Raw genomic sequence first — 15,442 nt, forward strand, 5'->3', positions numbered from 1 at the left:
CCAGAATTATCTAAATAATCATTCCCCACGTCACCATTATTGATGACGTGCTTAACCCTCACTTGAATTCAGTTTGGAAATCCCCATTTTCCTGTGCCAACCCCTCTCCACTGTTCCAGTGTTTCAAACTATTGATCAATTTTCACTCTCTCTGCAAGATTCCCTGGATTTCGTGTTGAACAACCTGCTGGTCAAGGTATCCCTGGTGCATTAACTCAAAACTAGACACACAGGCACCAGCTCCTTGGACGGTATCCCTCGTCAGTCATTCCAGACTCATTTCCTTGCTTGACTAATGTTAAGGAAAAGTTCAGGAGCCCTTGAGTTGCTTTCATGTTTGCCAAACTCAGTGTTGGAAGTGCCAGGCTCACCACGACCTCCCAGGCATTGCTCCGGCCAGCGGCCAGGCTGCAGAGAAGAGCAAAGGTCAACCCCTCCTCAGTAAAGGAAGCAGGACTTTCTTCCCGGAGCGTGTTGAGGAGGAGGGGCTTCTCACGAAACATGTTAAATTAAACCAAACAGGAAAGGAATCTAAGGGTAAATTATTTAAACTATCCCCTTTTCACTTTTGCTCAAGTTCTGTCTTTGAAATATGCTGCTTCTCCCACTTGGGAATTACAGACACACATCATACCGGCTGAGGTTATAAAGCACATTAGATTTTATTCTAGAAAGGAAATGGTGTGACAAATCTGGTATTTTTTAAAAAGTCACGTACAGCAGTACACATTTTCATATAGCAAGTGTTTACTCCCTAAGGCACACACACACACATACACACAAATCCTCTAAAATGAACCCTCCTTGTTTCAGTGAGTAGAATATTTTTATTGAAACCTGGGGAGATGTTTCTTCGACAATACCATATGGGGACATCTATTGTATCTTCCAGCTCCTTAGATGTTTCTGCTTACTTTTCATAATTGAAACTGCTCAGAGAAAGAAGGAAGTGTTCATCAACTGAAAACTATATTTGCAAATCTCTGAAGGGTAGCTCTGTTGGAATGTTTTTTATTTGTAGCGCATTGGTCCTCAGAAACAGTAAAAGCATCTGGATTTAAGACTGCAGAAATCTGAAATTGTTGCTTATAATCTCCTTGTAGAGTCAACAGGAAGAATGCGTTTTCCCCCACTGTGACAGAAGAACGAACACAGGCTCTATTTGCTCCAACTTCCCCTTTTCCAAAGTGAAAGGAAGAGTTTTTCAATTGAAGAACCTCTTCATTGAGATCTCAAAAGAAGCTTGCTAATAACACTAATTTACCTATCAAGTTTCCAGATGAAATTAGCACCTACTTCTTCAAGCAGACAGACAAGAAGTGTGAAGAGGGAACGTGGCAAGCGTAATCAGCACTAGCGACAATATTTTGCCCCATGAATAGCAACAGCTCCATCAACTGCATGGCAGAGCTTGACTGGCATTTATGAAAACGTTTGCTTGCTCTCAGCCACCTTCTCTAAGTCGAGGCCTGTGCTCAGTTACAAAGAAGACCTATAGGAATAATCCCTTGGCTGTCTAAGCCAAGACACAGGAATCAGGAATCACACTGGGGCCTCACATTCCTGCGATTTTCTGATGACGCCTTCCTGGACCAGCAGTAAACCCAGAGGAGAGCACAGGACCAGCGGGGAGCACGCTCGTTCTCCTCTCTATGCTTCATGGGAGAGGATGAGTGACTCACAGTCACTGTAAGTAAACTTGTGCTGGTAATTGAATTAGAGCTGAGAGGGTTTTCAGACAGGGCCACTACTTTGTTTGCAAAATGAGTTGATTCGATCTTGGCTAAGCAGCTGCAAGTCAAACAGCCTATTGAGCAAACCCAAGGTAAATTTCAGCACCCTTTAGTATCAATGGCATTCAAGAATGAACACGTTCAGACGCTATGATTTTTAAGATGTCATTTATTTAAAGTAAAATCAGTTTATATTTTCAAGGGGTGGATTTCAAAGATATAAAAAGAAAAGTCATGTTGAGAACAAACAATTTTGTTCAATTTGTATATAAAACCTAAATTACATTTTTTTTTTGGAGGGTGAACTCTGTAATAAGGGAAATGGCTTCACTGAAATTCAGATTTCTACATGCAAAAGCTAACTCATTTTGTTTTGGGATTAGCTAAAATGTTTAAAGAGCCCCGATGAAACAGATGAATTAATTTGTGAAAAGGCAAAAAGTATCATCACGGTTCAGACTACATGAATAGTCAGTGCATGAACCAAAGTAATGAGGCCTTTGTAACCTCACAGAGATTTAGTCACTTGATCATTCCTCTTTCAAAGCAGTTTCTAAAGTACAGTGTGTTATTCCGGTGACTGGCATAGGTCTTGCTTATGTACAAAAATTAGAAAAAGTGGCTCATGTGCTTACTAATTTCCAAGGTTGTTGCATGTAGGTGAAAAGTTGGTGGTGATTAGGAGGAAGCACTGTGGAAACAAGTTTTAGAGTTGTGGCATTTTCCGGTAACAAATAAGTGCAAGTCCACATCATAAAAAAATTCTAATTTACCCTTTTTTGGGGTCAATTTGTATTTTTTTCTTTTTTTTTTGAGACAGAGTCTTGTTCTGTTGCCCAGGCTAGAGTATAGTGGTGCGATCTCTGCTCACTGCAGCCTCCACCTCTTGGGTTCAAGCATTTCTCCTGCCTCACTCAGCCTCCCGAGTAGCTGGGATTACAGACATGTGCCACCACGTCTGGCTAATTTTTGTATTTTTAGTAGAGACAGGGTTTCACCATGTTGGCCAGGCTGGTCTCAAATTTTTGACCTCAGGTGATTCACCCGCCTCGGCCTCCCAAAGTATTGGGATTACAGGTGTGAGCCACTGCACCTGGCCAAATTTGTATTTATATATATATATATATATAAAGTAAGGTTTACAAATATGACCTAAATGAAAACCAGATAAAACTGACAATGGCAAATAGTTACCAATTTTAAATGTGGCAAGAATAACAGCGACGGCACTAGGGAGCTCAATAAAGCCTTGGGTTCTGGACTCGAATCTGTCTTTTAATAATTGTGGCACATTGGGCAAGTCACTAAACCTCAGTGAGGCACAGTTTTTCATTATTGCAAGGATGGAATGAAAGCTACAAAGCATTTTTCTGATTTTCCCTACGCTTGAGAGTTGTATAGGAAACAAAGTGGATGAAATGTATGCAAAGAAATCAAAGTAGGTAAAACTGGCCGGGCGCGGTGGCTCAAGCCTGTAATCCCAGCACTTTGGGAGGCCGAGACGGGCGGATCACGAGGTCAGGAGATCGAGACCATCCTGGATAACACGGTGAAACCCCGTCTCTATTAAGAAATACAAAAAAAACTAGCCGGGCGAGGTGGCGGGCGCCTGTAGTCCCAGCTACTCGGGAGGCTGAGGCCGGAGAATGGCGTAAACCCGGGAGGCGGAGCTTGCAGTGAGCTGAGACCCGGCCACTGCACTCCAGCCTGGGTGACAGAGCGAGACTCCGTCTCAAAAAAAACAAAACAAAACAAAACAAAACAAAAAAAACAAAGTAGGTAAAACTGACATGAATTTGCACATTTGAAAGGTTCATCACTCCTTCATAAAATAGAAAGTTAATCTCAGCTTCTGAACTGAAACTTCACAAGTGTGATTATCAGAGTAAAAGGACTTTTTAGTTCTTCAGTATTGAAACCCCTTTAAACAGGATGTAAGTTCTCCCTGCCTCATCAACAATGAATAGCACATGTGCTGTACAGTGTAAGTTAGAATGATACGCTTCTTAACTGCAGAAGTATTCCCCTCAAAAGACAATGAGTTATATTTTGGAAGAAGTGGGACTCTAGAAAAAACACACCAACCTGAAAGCAGTGCATTAATTATTTTATTAATTTCTTCTTTTTACATTATGGGAAACATTCATCTATTTACAATTTTTTTTGTTCACACACAATCTAGGTAAATAAGCCTATGAAATTCCAATTCATAAAGCCATAAAAATGTTCCCCACCCCTCCATCTGAAGGCTTTCAAATGAATCTTTTTTTTCCAAACCAAAATAATTTTTAAAAATTACATTTGGGAATTCAGATATGCTAATGATTTACATTCCAGTTATTTAAAATATGCATCTAGACATGTTTTAAAAAAGAAATGGTAAATTCACAAGGATAAGGCTTAAATGAAAGTGGTAATGCACAGTAAAACATTAAGGAAACATCTATAAATAACAGAAATATATTACAAATAAATTAGTTCTATTTACCATTTCAAATATTAAAAATCTTTAATCCATTTCTTCATCTCTCTTTACAAAAAGGTTATGTGAATTGTATGGAAACATCTGCAAAAAATATAATAAATACTTAATTTCTTTGAACGTTTTTTGATGTGGGAGACAAACTTCTTTTGTAATCCCCCCCTCCCCAAGAAAATGCCCAACACCTTTATACCAAAGTTAAACAAAATAAGTAATTTTTCAGGGTACATACATTTTCCATTATGAACTAAAAAACATTTCTACAAATTACATCAAAAAGAACGATGTAACAAAGGTTATGCTCATGAATGTCAGTTTCAGGGGTCAAGCAGCATTGTGTGGGGTCATGTTCTAACATCAATCATTAGTTTTTTATAAAGTGTTTGTACAATTTAAATTGTATTTTCAAGGAAGGCAAAGGTCATGATGCCCTGTAGGCCTTGAGCTAAAAGATTTAAAATTCTTACCAAAAATAGCTTATGAATATACAAATACCGTTCACTTAGACAGGATAAATAGGCCTTCTCTTGTCTCTCTTTAAAATATCATGGGCTAAATTAGTTTCCAAAGAAAATATTGTAGGATGATCTTGAATCGTATTGGAAATCTATTTCTTAATCCAAATCTTAACTCTACCTCAGGGCACGGAGCTGTAATTGTGAGCATGGGTCTTGGGATGAACGCTGCTTCTTTCATATTAATCTGTGAGTTCCAAGTCATTCTCAGTATTGAATGTGACCATAGGCTACCCAAGTGGCAGTTGGCCCTACTCGATGCAAGCTTTGTGTGACTTTTAATTGCTGCTACAAGGTAAAGAAAAGGTGTATTCTTTTTAAAACTAGCAAATACTTGAAGCTCAAAATCTCTGTATGCTCCAATTTCACAAAGCACTCAAAGTGCTTTGTTCACCCTAGTTAAAAGTTGGTTGGTTGGTTTCAAAATAAGTGAGTAGCCCTTTTCTTGTAAACCACAGCAGTAAACATTTGTGCCCTGTTTATAAAGGTAGCTCAAAGCATCGATGGCTCTGAGAGGTAGCGAATTCTCTAGTGGTTTTAGAATATGTCCGTGAAAATATTTGTTGCTAGAACCCATCACCTCTCTTAATTTCATAAGTAAAATTAAATTAGCACCTGGCTATGAGAGTGTATTTTAAAAAGCTTCTCTGGTGCAAGCATATTTGATGTATGTTTTTAAAAGTCTTTTGTTTTTAATTTCTAATGCTTTAGGGTGTGAGCTGGACATAAAATGCCAGTGATACTTAAGATTGCCACATCCTAAGTGTTTAAACTGTGACGAGTAAGGGCATTTAAAGACAACTTCAGCTAGACACCGATGCATACTGCCCATCAATCATGACGACAATTCGAAATCAACACTCTCTGCCAAAAGCCTTGATTTCTTTCAGTGTTTATGAATCATGACTCCCCCACCTCTTCATGGCTGTTGACCCTGGCAGGTCGAATTTCTTCTCTCACTACCTGGGACCTCAGGATGACAGCGCTGGCTCTTTCGAATGAGGCAGTATGTCTATTGGGGTCAAAATTTAGCCATCTGACATAGGACAGAATCCTATGCTAGGTCCTACTGGACTCTAGTAGTGAGAGGAGACGAAAGGAGAAAATATATCTGAAATATGAACTACTTGGGTTAAAATAGACGGATGTGTAGCATTCAAAGGGATGGTAGGAAAACCCAAACTCTTCTCTGAAAACAGCCTTGCTGCCATTTACAGTGCTTTACAAGCAGATATGTACTTATATATGTGGAATCAGGTAGGCCCACCTGGATGGACACTAACAAATTAATAGAACCGACACTTTCCCTTTAAAAACAGCCGCCACGACAACAGTAGAAATATACACAGTACAATAAGAGTTGAGAAAACATTTCAGGTCTAGATTTTCTTAATAATAGGACAAAAAAAAATCCCTTAAGTAGTATCCTAAACCATCAGTGCCTCCTTTGCCTTGCTTCATGTTATTGCCTTTCAGAATAGATTAATTTCCCTGAAAGATCGAATTTACAATCTTCTGCTGATTGAAACATTTGAAGCTGTGATTGATGAAGTAACAGTGAGGCAGTTTGTGCAGCTGTGAGTGTGCAGGTGCCCCCAGCACCTGCAGATTTCGCTTCTCCCATCCTTGCTACACATCCAGGTCCCCCACCCCCAGGCCAGGCTTGGTCCCCTCTCTCTCTGTCCCTCACGGATTCCAGTGAGATGGTGTGATTTCTGAGGTTGTGAATAAAGTGCTCCATCTGCCTTTTAAAAAGAATAACCATTTAGGGGAAGTAAAGGGAATCGGAGGCCTAGTTTCTTTCATGTGGAAGACGGTAAGTCCCAAGGGATCACCCTGTGATACTGGATTTCTGAAATACCCTATGGTTTTATATTGCTGAACAGACTAGCTCGAGAGAACTGAGGATGGCGGGTGACCTAAAGGCGTCACTTCTACACAGGTGGGTTTGGCTTTGCCCAGAAAATAAAGGGTTGGATCTCAGTACGAGGCAGGGTGACGGCATCAGGACAGGGGGCGAAGCTCGGTGAAGAAGAAGATGGGCAAACGGGTTCGGGAAGTGGGGGGCTTCGCGGGGACTGGGGGGCGGCTCCTGCGAGATGGACAACTACACCACGACAGTGGAAGTCACTGAGCTCGGAAACAGACGGGCTCGGAGGGGAAGAGGGAGCCGGCAGAGGGGTGGCAGGGGGAGGGGGACAGATACTTGGCGGCGGCCGGGCTGCAGGGCGCTCAGAGCCGGGTCTGCGCCTCGGGGATGTAGATCTCGATGCTCTCGGCGCTCTCGGTGGCCGAGTTCTGGCGGACGGACGCGGCGCGCTTGGCGGCCATCAGGCGCTTGCGGGCCTCCTGGCGCTGCGAGCTCTCCAGCGAGCGCTCCCGGATCAGCGGCGCGGGGCCCTTCGCCGGCTTCTTTGGCACTGGAGGAGGGGCCCTTCTCTCCTGATCAAAGCAGAAGGTTCAGGACATTACACAGCTTCTCAGGACAAGCTTGGGAAAAACTGGGATAGGTCAGTAGTTAGAACACACATTTTTTACCTAGGGGTGGTTAGTTCTGATCTGCATACTGCATATCTACTTTTTTCTTCCTTATTCTGGCTTGGGTATTCAAAAGATGCAGGAAAAAAAAAAAAAAAAAAAAAAAAATTCCCGGTAAGCTTAAGGCCCGGGGTAAGGCTGGGTTGCAGAACTAGGTCTCTCCAAGGGAAGGAAGTGGGTATTGTAAAGGCCCCCTGCGGAAAGCCTGCAGCTCCCAGCACATTGAGTGTGGTTCTCTCTGGAGACTCCAAACTCCTCCTGGTGCCAGAGATGGGCCAGGAAGCAGCGGCTGCAGCAGCATCTTAGCACCCCTGCATCCCCTCTAAGGACGCAAGTCACCGGGTGCAAGCTTGGTTCAGAGCTTAAAAACATGTCCGCCCTGTCCCCGGCCCGCCCACCCTCCCCTTCCCCCCAAAGCTAAATAACCAAAGGAGGAAGAAGAAATATTAGATTGTATTCTTTAGCTTTGTTGGTGCTACACCAGGTTAGACCCTTTTGCCCACCACACACGAACACACAAGCAATATACAATATACAGGGTCACGGGAGCGGGAGGCCATTGATATTTCCTACACTCGAGAGTTCAGTCAGTTCCAAGGTGACTCTGACTAGGGACCTCGGGATAACTGTGGTGGCCCAGGAGGCAATTCCAATCACAGGGGCAGAAACTGTGCCATGAAAAGTTGACACAGGATGAAAGAGGTCATTCCTCTTAGCAGCAGCAAACTATGGAAAGGGCGGATTTTTCAATGCCACTGCAAAAACAAAAGACAGTCAGCTCTTTGGCATTAAAAAAAAATGCAGCAGGAAAGAATGGCATCTAGACCACAAAGGACTTTTAGGGAAAGAAGGTTGAAGTTGTAGACTGTGAAAGGGTGCACATAAAGCTGATGTTTTCATTTTGAATAAAATACCCTCCATTCTCATAAAACGAAGCGTGAACATTATCTTAAAATACAGATTCGGTGATTCTCCAAAGGCACTCTTTGTGTCTTAACACCGATGCTCAACACAGCAATTCCTCCCTGCTTGCCAGGGCAAGTGCCTAGTTCAACTTCTCACCCTGGAGCTGCCCCACCGGTTGTCTAAGGTGGAGTCTGCGTGGCTTAAAACAGAGAAAAGGAGAGCCTGGAGTGCAAACTATATTCTACCAAGTCTGATTATGCTTGTTCATTTTTCTCCTCAGGTTCATTGGGTGATGAAAAGCTCTGATCATAGGCAAAGTCCATTAAAAAACTTAAAAATCAAGCTAACTAATGATTTACTATGTAAATATCAGTAGGTTACATATATCAATTCTTAGCATCATTTCTTTTAGACATTTTAAATCTTCATTGTGGAATAACTCAGTGGATATTTTTAGAAATATGAATACTGGATTTTTTTAGTCATTTTCCTTATACATTTTGATTTTTTAAACAATTATTATTATTATTTTAATTTTTGAGAGAAGGTCTCGCTCTGTCACCCAGGCTGGAGTGCAGTGGCGCAATCATGGCTCACTGCAGACTCAAACTCTCCGATTTCAAGCAATCCTCCCACCTCAGCCTCCCAATAGCTGGCACTATAAGTGTGCACCACCACGCCCAGCTAATTTTTGTATTTTTTGTAGAGACGGCGTTTCACCATGTTGCCCAGGCTGGTCTTGAACTCCTGGACTCAAGTGATCCACCCGCCTTGGCCTCCCAAAGTGCTGGGATTACAGACATGAGCCACCGCGCCCGGCCAACAATAATTATTAAAAAGATATATAATAAAAAATAATAAATGAATAAGAAATTAGATTGATCAGCTCTGGAAACTAAATTACCAGTGTGTGTGCATGTGTAGTGTTTTCTTAAAATAAGACTGATTTATAGCTTATCTAGCAGATAGTTTTAAACACAGATTAAAGAAAACTAGATTGGGTGCAAATGTTTGGCTTCCCAAGTGAGAGGCCACATGTACATCAATAGGACTTTCCAATTTAACACTACAACCCCCATTTTGATGGTGACAGAATTGGAAATGGGGGACAGTGATGAGAGCATCACCTTCTTGTCACTTACAGATGGTCCCTTGGGACTGGATTTTTCCTGGGAGCCCACTGACCCCAAGAACCCTGAAAACATGATATGCGGCAGCAGAACGGATTAGATTGCTGTTAGCTCTCTGACGGGTGGGGGGACCTGAAAAGAACAGGGCCACCAGCATTTCAAGGGAACAGCCATTCAATTTTCAGAGGTTGATTCTCTTGGAATTATTTGACCTGAGGCCATAGGAAAGCAAAGGGTTAAAAAAGTCACGTTCGACACGCCAGCCTGGGGAGCTGGACGTTGGATACCTGTGTGAGCCTCGTGGAACACCATAATCAAACGTGAAAATTACAGTTGATTAATTAAAGTAAAAGAATTTAAGTCTTTATTTCTAAACTGTTGCATGAGGACCCCGGTGAGCAATATTCCCCAAGGCATATCAACCAAAAGCAAAACTCTTTTGAAAAAAAAAAAAAAATCCCAACATTTATATAATTACTGTGAAACTTTATGGTATATATATTTTTAGACTTGAACAACAGTAATTTCTTTATTACTATATTTATGAAATGATTATCAAAGTCAGTTATTTTTCAGGGCATCCTATTTTTCTTGAAAACACATCCTAGGGGTGTAAGGAAGTTGAATTCTTGTTCTATGGATTCATGCACTGAAGATGTCATTTATTTTAGTTTAAAAAGCAAAATGGAGGCAGTTCCTTCCAGTAACTAAAATGGTTTAACTTAAAGTTTAATTAACAAAAAAGCCACATTCCCATTTTCCAATTCACAGAGACAGGTTTTTCTTTAAAAGTATGCCTGAAACATATTACAGATAATATCCCAAATGATTACTGTGTAAACATTGTCATTACAATGAAATGAATATGATATCAGCTCCATTTCACATTGTAAACAGCAGGACTGAATGCAGAAGCCTATTTAGACTGTCCAGTGTTTGTGCAGGTTTTTAAATGAACCATACAAAATCTACATTGTTCTACCTTCTTGTCAAGAGGATCCATCTGTTTCCAATTATTGGCCTTTAACTGATGAAGTTCATCAAATTTCATACTAATATTTTCTATGGACAACTGCAGCATGTCCCAAAACCCCGCCAAATCCTGGGAGGTGGGTCTTGGATGAGCATTAGGATTCTGCACAAGAGAAAGAAAAACATTCATGCTTTAGAGGCAATTCGCGACAAGCACGGGCCCAAAGAGGCATTTTCAAACAACATAAGGAGGATGAGTTTCTTTTTGTTTTCAGACATGAGGTAAAAGTGAGGTTACAAATGGTAATTTTATACACTCATCCATTTGAGTCAGTGATTCTCAAATGTCAAGGTTGTAAAACTCTTCTGTTGTGATACCACATCTATCAATTCAATATGGTATGGGGGAAGGGTCTAAACATATGAAAAATCCCAGAACGTGTGATCTACTACAGGATGCATTTTAAAACACCATATTTAAATGAAAATGCCATTTTTGAAAAAAAATACAGTATATTATTATTAGAGTTTGTATTCGACTACATGCCATACAATTTATCCAGAGAACAGATAAGGACTCTAAAATAAGATTAGTTTAAATATTCATGTCAAGTAAAACACTAGGATAAACAAATGATTAGTAATAAAATATTGGATTTTCAAAGCACTATGTGTTTAATAATTAAGATGTTTAATAATATAGGAAGTAATTTTATCATAGGAAGTAATGTTATCATATGACTGCTTTGACAAAATCATTTGGAAAGCCATTCATTTTAAATTGACCATAAAATCATATAGCAAATATGAGAACACATTATCTCTACATGCATATATCTACATGTCTGTAACGACCCATTTGCTAAGTAATAGTGAACATTCTTTAGTGTTTCAGGATTGACTTTCTTTGCCCCATCTACATATCCCTGATAACAGAATGTATAAACCTGAATTTATATGACCTAAGACAGAAAAAACACAGCTAGGAGACTGAAAATGTCATACTCTTTGTTAATCACTACCTGCAGCAGTAGCTAAAGGCATTCATGGTTAGATGGGTAGCAGCCTCCATAGGTCAAGAGATCTTAGGGCCAGGCGCAGTGGTTCACGCCTGTAATCCCAGCACTTTGGGAGGCCCAGGTGGGCAGATCACAAGGTCAGGAGATCAAGACCATCCCGGCTAACACGGTGAAACCTTGTCTCTACTAAAAATACAAAAAATTAACTAGGCGTGGTGGCAGGCACCTGCAGTCCCAGCCACTCGGGAGGCTGAGGCAGGAGAATGGTGTGAACCCGGGAGGCGGAGCTTGCAGTGAGCCGAGATCGCACCACTGCACTCCAGCCTGGGAGACAGGGCGAGAATTCTGTCTCAAAAAAAAAAAAAAAAAACAAGAGATCCTAACTGGTATCTGTTTTGGTGACCTCTTGGTATTTCAGGCAACTGGATAGACTGTGAAACTACACGTCCTATAATAACATGAATGAGGCCAGTGTATGCTTTTAAAACTAACCCCTAATAAAACTGCTATCAGAATTTTGGAAAGTACACGGTTGATGACCATCCAAATAATGGATTGTAAAGATGTTTTAAGTTCTTGGGTGCACCAGTATTATTGGCCTACCTCAAAATAAAAATAAATGAAGGCTGGTTGTGGTGGCTCACGCCTGTAATCCCAGCACTTCGGGAGGCCGAAGTGGGTGGAACACCTGAGGTCAGGAGTTCGAGACTAGCCTGGCCAACATGACAAAACCCCACCTCTACTAAAAATATAAAAATAGGCCAGGCACGATGGCATATGCCTGTAATCCCAGCTGCTCAGGAGGCTGAGGCAAGAGAATCTCTTGAACCTGGGAGGCAGAGGTTGTAGTGAGCCAAGGTTGTGCCATTGCACTCCAGCCTGGGTGACAAGAGTGACACTCTGTCTCAAAAATAAATAAATAAATAGATAGATAGATAGATAGCTCTGTTTATAAATGTATAGTTCCCAAAGTGCCCAAAAGTTCTAAAGTTCATTAGAAGAAATAAATTTTAAAGTTTGTAAGTGTTTGATTCATTATTAAAATCTATTCCAATGTCTGAATTAATGAAAGGGTTTCTCTGTAGTATTCTGATTTAGTAAACTAAAACAAAAGAAAAGGATTTCTCAATATTTAGATTTCTAGAATAGACAGGTACAAGCTTTGACCACGTGTCCGTGGTGTCAGCTACCCAGGAGGCGGAAGTGGGAGGATCACTTGAGCCTGGGAGGTGGGAGGCTACAACGAGCCGCGATCGTACCACTGCACACCTGCCTGGGCCACAGAGTGAGGCTGTCTCAAAAAAAGAAAGGAAAAGAGAAAAGAAAACACTGCAGTGTACCTACACTCTCTGATTCCACTGAACTATCATTTCGTACATTGATGTACTGAAACAATGTAGCCAATAGGCCTGGTGACCTCAAGACTTCATTGATTTTCAAAATATGAATAGTTTAGTCTTAGTTACCAATGAGGCCAAATAGATTGTAGGAGCATCAAACTATATTTAAGAGGTCCTTTGTCAAAGCTTGTATCTGTCTATTCTGAAAACCTAAATATTGAAAACCCCCCCTTTTTTTTTTTTAGTTTACTAAATCAGAATACTACAGAGAATCCCTTTCATTAATTCAGATGTCATTAGAATAGATTTTAATACTGAATCAAACACAAACTTTAAAATTTATTTTTTAATGAACTTTACAACTATTGGGCACTTTGGGAACTATAAATTTATAAATATATCTATTTATTTATTTTTGAGACAGAGCATCACTCTTGTTGCCCAGGCTGGAGTGCAATGGCACAATCTCAGCTCACTGCAACCTCTGCCTCCCAGGCTCAAGTGACTCTCCTGCCTCAGCCTCCTGAGCAGCTGGGATTACAGGCATGCACCACCATGCCTAGCTAATTTTTGTGTTTTTTGTAGAGATGGGGGTCTCACATTGTTGCTCAGGCAGGTCTTGAACTCCTGGCCACAAGATCCTCCTGCCTCCACCTCCCATTACAGGTACAAGCCACTCTGCCCTGCCGGTGTTTTCTTAAATGTATTTAACTCTGTATAATGTGCAACTTGTTCCTTTCTCATAAAGAATCTCTTTGCTCCCACATCATTAAGAAGATAGACAGAGATACAGAGAGAAAGCGTTTAGGCTCAGCCATTCTCCAAATCAGTGAGTCGTGTGCAGCGGCAGCTCACTCCTTAATCTAAGCCTTGGAGACCAGAGGTGGGGGCTGGAGGGGAGAGTGGGGAGGGTCAAGGGAGGCTGGAGTCCTTGGTTTAGTTATGTTGGAAGAGGCCAACTTTTGTCTATTCATTCTAAGCCTGAGAGTCTAGTTTGTGATAATGAGTAAGTGTTTTCAAAATAGAGCTATGATTTTTCTCCTCAGAACAGGAACTCATCAAAGGAGGCTGGGTCTGGTTCTGACAAATTATGGTGCCACTTTCATGCAGCTGTGGACCTAAGCAGTGCTGCCACCAGGCCATAGTGCCTCCTGGGGCAAAGGAGCATAGAGCTGAGTCCACTCCACGAGCAGGAGGAGTGAACTCACATCCTGGGTGGGATTTATAGGGATTGTGGTCGAATAGACTGGGATTTGAATCTTGGCTCTGCCTTTTACCATGGGGCTGTGGGCAAGTTTCTTAGTTTTTCTGTGCCCATTTTCCTCATTTGTAAACTGTCATTAAAATGTCACTATCAGGCCAGGTGAGGTGGCTCATGCCAGTAATCCCAGCACTTTGGGAGGCCGAGGTGGGAGGATCACGAGGTCAGGAGTTCGAGACCAGCCTGGCTAACATGGCGAAACCCCGTCTCTACTAAAAATATAAAAAATTAGCCGGGTGCGGTGGCGGGCGCCTATAGTCCCAGCTACTCAGGAGGCTGAGGCAGGAGAATCGCTTGAACCCAGGAGGCGGAGGTTGCAATGAGCTGAGATCGCACCACTGCACTCCCAGCCTGAGCAACAGAGTGAGACTCCTTCTCGGGGGGGAAAAAAAAAAAGTCACTGTCAACTCCATGTGTTTTTTTTGAGCATGTAACCAGACCAGGGATGTAAACGCTCTCAGCATGGTGTCAGGCACATGTGAGGCCCTTGACTTGTTTCTGGAGGGGCCTGGTTTGACCAGCATTGTGACTCTCTTCCCCCAGTGTGCCTCAGTCTACCTAAAATACGAGAAGCATATTTTACCACCTATGTGCTTCCAGTGGCCAAGAAACGCGAGCCCATAGGAACTAGGAAACGTCAAAAGCTGGCTTTAACGAGGTTAACATTTTCTAGAAATCTGCACATTTTTGGACCCGGTGCAGTGGCTCACACCTGTAATCCCTACACTTTGGGAGGCCGAGGAGGGTGGATCACCTGAGGTCAGGAGTTCAAGACCAGCCTAGCCAACCTGGCCAACATGGTAAAACCCTATCTCTACTAAAAATACAAAAAATTAGCTGGGGTGTGGTGGTGGGCGCCTGTAAACCCAGCTACTTGGGAGGTTGAGACAGAAGAATAGCTTGAACCAGGAGGTGGAGGTTGCAGTGAGCTGAGATCGCGCCATTGCACTCCAGCCTGGGCAACAAGAGTGAAACTCGTCTGGGCACGGTGGCCCACGCCTGTAATCCCAACACTTTGGGTGGCCCAGGTAGGCGGATCACCTGAGGTCAGGAGTCTGAGACCGGCCTGACCAACATGGAGAAACCCTGCCTACTAAAAATACAAAATTGACCGGGAGTGGTGGCGCATGCCTGTAATCCCAGCTACTTGGGAGAGTGAGGCAGAAGGATCTCTTGAACCTGGGAGGTGGAGGTTGCAGTGAGCCGAGATCGCACCATTCCACTCCAGCCTGGGCAACAAGAGTGACACTCTGTCTCAAGAAAAAAAAAAAAAAAAGTGAAACTCCATGTGAAAAAAAAAAATCTGCAAATTTTTCAAAACTTTTGTCTGCAATTTCATCTTTAAAATTTGTACAATGTTTACATTCTTCTTCATAATATAGTTGCTCATCATATATTTCTTTTAACAAGGTGTGTTGTGTTTTCCCTGTATCGTGTACACATTGACTTCCTCATGTACCTATTCCTCATGTACATGTTTGAGCAATACGGCTTTATATAAGCTTTCTTATATTTAAAGCACAGAGAATCATGTTAATTGAGATCT

General features: G+C 41.9%; 1 protein-coding gene and 1 long non-coding RNA gene across 14 annotated transcripts in view; one reads left to right on the forward strand and one right to left on the reverse strand.

Annotated features, from left to right (window-relative positions):
* The window catches only part of LOC114673843 (uncharacterized), a 47,381-nt gene that overhangs the window by 22,981 nt on the left and 8,958 nt on the right, over positions 1-15,442 (forward strand). Inside the window, exon 2 of one of the 2 annotated variants that reach the window (XR_013408209.1) lies at positions 1,104-6,672. This is a non-coding gene — a long non-coding RNA (uncharacterized LOC114673843). The remainder of the gene's footprint in view (positions 1-1,103; positions 6,673-15,442) is intronic. The other variant, XR_013408210.1, reaches the window with a different exon arrangement.
* The window catches only part of DLGAP1 (DLG associated protein 1), a 968,455-nt gene continuing 956,832 nt past the window's right edge, over positions 3,820-15,442 (reverse strand). For 10 of the 12 annotated variants that reach the window (XM_028838188.2, XM_028838186.2, XM_077974916.1 and 7 more), the window contains 2 exons: positions 10,287-10,439; positions 3,820-7,172 (listed from right to left, as the gene is read on the reverse strand). In XM_028838188.2, the coding sequence (XP_028694021.1) occupies positions 6,963-7,172; positions 10,287-10,439 (363 nt within the window). In that variant the 3' untranslated portion in view covers positions 3,820-6,962. Of the gene's footprint in view, positions 7,173-9,645; positions 10,440-15,442 lie in introns of those variants that run through there. The other 2 variants (XM_077974919.1, XM_077974920.1) reach the window with 1 other exon arrangement.

The sequence above is a fragment of the Macaca mulatta genome, chromosome 18 (assembly GCF_049350105.2).
Source record: "Macaca mulatta isolate MMU2019108-1 chromosome 18, T2T-MMU8v2.0, whole genome shotgun sequence".
Classification (NCBI taxonomy): domain Eukaryota; kingdom Metazoa; phylum Chordata; class Mammalia; order Primates; family Cercopithecidae; genus Macaca; species Macaca mulatta.